At 34.1% G+C, this 7231-nt stretch overlaps 1 protein-coding gene across 1 annotated transcript in view; it reads left to right on the forward strand.

Moving 5' to 3' along the window:
* UBE2W (ubiquitin conjugating enzyme E2 W) overlaps positions 1-6695 on the forward strand; it is a 51727-nt gene extending 45032 nt beyond the window's left edge. Inside the window, exon 6 of the mRNA XM_054595590.1 lies at positions 5538-6695. Coding sequence (XP_054451565.1) covers positions 5538-5551 — 14 coding nt within the window. The 3' untranslated portion in view covers positions 5552-6695. The remainder of the gene's footprint in view (positions 1-5537) is intronic.
* The last annotated feature ends 536 nt before the right edge of the window (positions 6696-7231 follow it).

A 7231-nucleotide genomic window follows, 5' to 3' on the forward strand; every position in this document is an offset into this window, starting at 1 on the left:
GTGCACCAAAAGGTTGCAGGTTCAATCCTCAGTTGGGGCAGTACAGGAGGCAACTGATCAATGTTTCTTTTTCACATTGACATTTCTCTCTCTGTGTTCCTGCCTCCCCCTTCCTTTCTTCTCTCTAAAATCAATAAACATGTCCTTGGGCAAGGATTGAAGTAAAGAGAATCTTCTTTTAAGCTCTCTAATGCTGCCTTATATAGTTGAAAGGACTTACGTTTATCTAACATAACTTCCAGAACTTCTTATTACCTGCCCTTTTGAATAAGAAATGGAGAAAAGTCACATAGTGATACTAGAATTATACAAGCTAATTCTTTAAAATAAAATACTCTTAATAGTAGAAGTGATTTTGATAGAGTTAATAGTTTTTATATATTACTAAGACATTCATACTTTCATAACTAAGCTCGAAAAGTCTTTTAATAGTTTGAGGATGGATCACCTCTAAGTTAGCCAAAAAGTGCTAAGAAAAGAGAGGCTTTGCAAACAAAATTTACCTTTTACTAAATGTAAAATAGTCTAGGGTTTGTATAAGAATTTTTCCAGTAAACAGATTTAAAGTATCCCATCTTCCTCTCTCTCCCCCTGAAATACAAATTAACCATTTTTTAAAGGCACCAGATTCTATTTCAACTAAATCATGAGTATTTTAGCCCAGTTTTCAGTCGTGGGATGGTATCCTGGCGCCAGGTGCAGATTTTTTTCTTGTTTTTAGTTTGTTTTTTAATTTTATTTTTTCTTCTTCAGATTTTATTTATTTTTAGAGAGGGGGGAGTAAGGGAGAAAGAGGGAGCGAAACATCTATGTGCAAGAAATAAATAGATTGATTGACTTTTGCATACCCCTCACTGGGGACCTGGTGCAAAACCCAGGCATGTACCCTGACTGGGAATCGAACTGGCAGCCTTTTGGTTTGCAGGTTGGCACTCAATCCACTGAGCCACACCAGGTCCAGATGGTTTTTCATTTACAGATAATTCTGTTTAAAACATCCTCAGTTCATTAACCTACAGTGACCATTCTTACCTCAGTATGTTTTCTGCTCCTGCTTGAACCCTGCATGCTTAAATCATGCCCTACGCACATTCTCCCTTAAATAAAGAATTTTGCTCCACCAGTGAGCCAGTGTGAAATCAAGGAAGAGTAATATTAGTGTATACTTGCAGATAATAAAGCAACTGCTCTGCCATTAAAGTGTGGGTAGGTATGTACAGAAAATCTTTAAACTTTTTCTTCATCTTCAGCTATGTAGCATATATTGTCTTTGTACATTTCAGAATAACGTTATAGGTAATGTGAAAAATAGCCCACCTTGGCATTGTAGTTGAATTTGGAAAATCTTACCAAAAAAGTAATCATAATAACTTACAAAGCAGAACACATCAGGTTTTAGAGTTTTGCAGATGTTAGTTGTTTTTCTGCTTAGCTGCTTTAGTTCCAAAAGATCTTCATTGATCATATTCTCTTTTATAACACCAAGTTACCAAGAAATATGGTCTTTTTATTTCTTAGCATCATCTAATTCTGAAAGGATTATAAGGTGTGACCTGCAAAGCTAAACAGAAAGGTCAGAGCTGAGCAAAGACTTGCTTGGAATTGGATAAACTCCCTGAAATACTAAACATTTCAGTTTCTAGAAACCATACAGAATTGCAGGCCTCAGGTATGAAGCTCCACAGTCCTGCTATGTGATGCTAACCAATGTCTGTGGATCAACATAGGTCAAAGTGTTTGTCAAGTGTAATCAAAGAGGCAGGAGAGGTTTTGGGTTTAGACTGGTGATATATGTGTACTTCAGAGGGAGCTTTAGGATGCAGGATGGAGGCACTATTAATGGAAAACCATGAATCTGAAATTTAGTTTATCTCTTGGTTTTAGAAGAGGTCTCAGCTGACAAACCAGAACTGAGCTGCCAGATACTACCAGTGTCAGGTTCTTTTGGGGGGGGGGGGGGGCCTCTCTCAGCTTAAATTTGTGATCTTCCACATTATTAATATACCTTGAAAATTAGGCTAGTCACTGCTACCCTACTGTTAATTGTCTTTGTATACATTATATCTTAGTCTTGTGCCACGTAACAATGTTCCAGTCAACAGTGTGCCCATAAGATTATAATCTTTAATACCATATTTTTACTATACCTTTTCTATGTTTAGGTACTTATCTTTATGTTACAATTGTCTATAGTGTTCAGTACAGTAATATGCCATCCTGGTTTGTAGCCCAGGAGCAATAGGCTATACCAAATAGCCTAGGTATGTAATGTAAAAGTCATTAACATGAATACGTGAATATGTATACTTTATTGTTGCTTACTTGAAGTTGACTACAGTCATATCTGAATTGGGATGCAAATACTCTGTGTTGCCAATTAAAGCAGGGGTCCACATGCTTTGAAAAAACAATTGAGTTGAAAGAATGGGGTTCAAAAAATAAAGGGAACTAACCAAAATAGGTATTTGAATAGTCGGTTTCTCTCAGCCTACTGAGGAAGCTGTGGGATTTACCTATGGTTCAGAGCTAGAATCTTCCTTAGAAAACAGATTTGTATCCAGTTCAGTGTACAAGTGAATGAATGACTGAGCCTCAGAGTTCTATATTATACAACAGACATAATTGTTCTTGAAAAAAGAGTTTTTAAAAATCTTTTTATAAGATTATAAAACGTCCAATAAGATAGCAGCCAACTAGAATGCATTAATAATATCCATGTGCTTTCTGGGACTAAACAATATTAAACATTTACAACTTAGTTTCATAAATTACTGCTTTCCACAGATGGGAGTACAGACCTGGTTCCTGAGCATTTTTCTTACGGTGATAGAGAATTAAACAATAATAGCTTAAGGCTGCTCTTGAGTATTGGCTCCAGAAAACTGGGCTTATAGGAAATAAATTGTCATATATTTAGATGTTATATTTAATAAATTGATGAGTTTGTAATTTGGGGAGGAATAGAGGAATATCTTCTGCAAAACTGTAGACTACATTCTGTTTTCATTCAGCTGAAACATTCCCTGTGGGATTATAAAGGGATAGGAACATAGAATTATCTCAGACAAGTATTAACAAACTCCTTTTCTCCTTATCTACGTTAGTTGTAAACCTTTTTATTTATACTACCTTTTAGGGTTGCAAAACCATTTTCTAAATTCATGAGTTCTAACAATCTTTTTGTCTTTTATAATTGTCTAATTGTCTATGCTGAAGTCTTTCTTGAATCGGTTCATTAAAGGAAAACTTAAATTCCTTAAACTTTTGAGAGATAAATCTAACTGTAAAGATTGATTTTTGTCTTTCTTAGAGGTAGCATTCCACTTCCTACCTACTGTGTTCCTTTACTTCTAGTCCACTGTCCCTGGGAATATCCAGGGAGATGGTTTCTAATACAATGTGATGGTTCTTACACTCTGGGGAAAACTAAATGACCTTCTTCTAATATAGTTCTCTCTATTCACTTTTCCCAGAACCCAGGGAAGTTAGCCATGGTAGACGTCATCTCTTTGGAACTGGTATATGGAATTTGTATATTCTATTTGAGGGTATAATTTTAGTAGCAGCTTCCGCAGTTTCAGAAAAGTTTAAATGGTTAGTAGATTTTTTTTCCCCAGGCCATTATCTTGCCGCAGATACTTTAGCCAGGAGGTTAAATACATTGAGTTCTTTCAGGGCCTTTTGTAAACCTATTTTTGTCTTGATCCAAGATGGATTTACTATAACAACTTTTTTTTGGTAAGCCAGTTCTAGTATCTAATAATCCTTTCACCTAGCCAGGAAACTGTTCCTTCAGCTAACAGCTGAGTTTTTTTGCTTCATAATGATAGCCTTTTTTTGAAGGAAAGGTAGCCATAGCTTTCGCTCATACCTACGTGTCTCCATACTTACACCTGTTTGCTCATAGACTCTTGAGTACATACAGTCATCATGGATTTGTAATGTTTAACCGAACTCCATCTTTAGATGGACTTATTCAGAGCTTACTTCTTAAGATTATTTCATCAAGGATACAGTATTCAAGGCAGGTAGTATTGTACTAATTTCTTTAAACACCTGATCGAAAGTGAGAATTGATAGGGAGAATAGCTTCACATGGGTATCCCAATCATTTTGGACGTTTGTAGCACATTCTTCAACAGCCTGCTGTCCTTAAACTTCCATAATGAACAACCTGATAAAGATACATTTACAGCACCACCTGTCAAAGATGACATGTTTTTGGAGATAAAAAACTTATTGCTGGGTAACTTTATGTTTGAGTTGAATTTTATCTGTCACCTAGTATATACATTGTCATGTGACATGACTAAAGTTTATCCTCAGTAGTTTGACATATTAGGTAAAGTTTAGCGCCATCCCTTAGCTTAGAGATTTAAGTGTGATTAGTTTGGTATTGATTTCAAGGACCCTAGTGTTACAAAATATAGTACTGGAGAAGTGATATTTAAAGGAACTTACTCATATTCTTAAGTTTATTCTACATCCATGACTAATATATCCTCTTTTTCCCATTTCCACAGTAATTTAAGAAACAGTTTCATGTGACACTTAGGGGCTATGAACTATCTATCCACTTGTTTTCTTAAAGAGTATATATTTATTTAAAGGATTCTGATGATTTAAAATATGATTTATTTAAAAATCTAGTCTATTTCACCCTTTAGATTACCCTTAAGGTGTAGGATCATGGAATATTCCACTAGTTTGCCCAGCATAGAAATCAGTTTACTGATTTTTAGCTCTCATTGAGTCTTTATGAATGGGAATGTTACTAGCAATATATTGATCCGAACATGGAATGGTTTATGAAATATTTTGGCCAGTTTTTTAGAATGTTAAAGAGCTTTAACAACTTGTGGGTAGGTGCCACTAGTTTAACTTCTTTCTGAAGAATAACAAGTCCTCAAAATAAATCCTTAAGACACACTTTGTGAAGTAAGTTTTGTAAAATATAAGATTATACTATATGTTACATAAATATGTGTTGACTAACAGAAGGCATTGCTAATTCTGTGGGATTATTTTAATGACCTTCTTTACATATTATCTGTATTTCTTGAAAAATATTTTCTAAAGAGAAATTAATAACAATTCGGTTGATTTGGAGGTTGTACCTCATTTGTGAAGTTCTTTCCTTCAGTAGACTAAAGGCATGACTTGTATTGTCCTGTGTTAAATATCATGACAGTGTTGCTCAGGGGTTTACTTCCTGTCATTACCATTTTAAATTGTTTCCCATAAAAGAATTCTTTTTAAGACTGATAAATCTGAAAATGTGCTAACATATATTAATTTACTATTTCAAATAGAACTAACGTACTAATAATACGTCATTTTAAGATTTGTGTGAACTACCATTTCCCTGAAAGAATAGGACTTGATTTGTATGTTGCTGTATAATTGAACACAAATTGGACTTTTAATGTAAACCAGGTTGTTCTTGCTAGTTGAAATTATTTTTATGTTAAACTAACTTACAGATTTTACTAACACATGCTTGACTTTTTTAATTATTTTTTCTCCTTTTCTTTAAGATGATACGTGTTGATGCCACTATTATCATCCTCCTAGCAGAAGATAGTCCTACTGAGAAAATGAGCACTTTGATCATTCAGTCTTTGAACTTTAACCTTTGACTGGAAGTGACCTATAGGCAATGAAGACTACTTCCTTTTACTGCATTTTTACTCGTGTGCATTCTGGGCGCATGTTGATCGCTGGTTCAGTCCAGGCAACTGACATGCTTTTATTAGTCATACAGTATTAATGCAGGTGTCAGGAAATGTCGAATATAATTCCATTTTTTATTTTTATTTTTTTAAGCTTTTGGAAAAGTTCCAGGTCCTCATGTATTGTGCAATAACAATGACTTCCTTGGCGGTTTGGGGACGTTCATTGCCGGCAATGGATGTCATAACAGGAAAAATTTTCATTAACTCCTGCCACCCAGTGATTAATGCATGATAGGGCCTATGAAATGAACTTTAACGGTTCTGGTGGGATTATAAATAAAGTGAGGGATCCAACATTACTTTGAAAGTCACCCCAACTCATTTCTATTTGGATTCTATGCACTGTGATCCTAAGGTTAACAGCATGAATTAACATGCATCTTTAAAGGACTGTAATGAAAGATCATTGCATATTTATTGAATTGTTTATATTTGCTGTCAAATTGTTTTGACATGGAAGGTTTTCAACTAACATTGGCAGAGAGGTACAATATGTTATCCCTATGGTGAAAATAAATTCATTGGTTGTATATAGTTCCTCAATCTCTGAAGTAAAGGTATGCGTAATATAGAGTATGAATGGTTTAATCAAGGCTTTATTTTGGAAGTAAAGTGGCAGTGATGATTAAACTGCTGCAGTCCGTAATTTGGGCTTGTTTGTACATTAATGATTTTTCCAAGTAGAGTACACTTTGTTACTTCGTGCTAGCCATCAGCATGAGCCCTACTGCTTAAACACTATTTCATTTATTTATGTTTGGAAAATCCATAAACATTTTTGTTTGCAATTTTGTTTTGTTGTGTTTTAAGTCGTTTGAATGTTACGATATTTTAATTGAAAAACTTTTGTCAAGTTTTTTCTTGTAAATTTTCTTTACTTGTAAGTATCATCTTGTCCTTTAATCCTGTACCCTAAAATAAGAAATACATTTTTGACAGAGGCTTAATGTTTTAACAAAAGAGTGTGGACATTTTTTATTTTAAAATTTTGGCAAAGGTACACTGTAGAATGGTATGTTTGCTTATTTGTCTCACACAACCATACAGTTATTCCTGGAGAGATTTGTTTTGTTTCTTGTTTAAAAGACTGCTTACAACTAGCTAAAGTTTTTCTATAGAAGAAAATTGTTGAAAGGTCCAGTTCTCAGTACCATGTAAGTTAATGATACTACAGCTAGGTTCTCTTTTTAAAAAAAGTGAGTAATGTATTTTATAAATTACCTTTTCACATATGCAAAATCTGTTTCTACTACAATGTTATTTTTACTAATGCCTATTGTTGCACTCTTTTTGACGTGTCCTGCAGTGAATTTATTAATTGATTTGGGCTTAAAATAAAAGCCAATTGGCTGAAAGGTTTGAAATATTTACCCCAGCAAAACCATCCAATCAATAATTGGCAAAGAATATTTTAAAATTTGTTTTTAATCTGTGTATAGATGACATTTTGTAGCTTTGTACATGTTGTTAATTAAGGGCATATAATTTTACACTCT

The sequence above is a fragment of the Pteronotus mesoamericanus genome, unplaced genomic scaffold, assembly GCF_021234165.1.
Source record: "Pteronotus mesoamericanus isolate MK-2021 breed Mesoamerican mustached bat unplaced genomic scaffold, CSHL_Meso_final scaffold_54, whole genome shotgun sequence".
Lineage (NCBI taxonomy): Eukaryota > Metazoa > Chordata > Mammalia > Chiroptera > Mormoopidae > Pteronotus > Pteronotus mesoamericanus.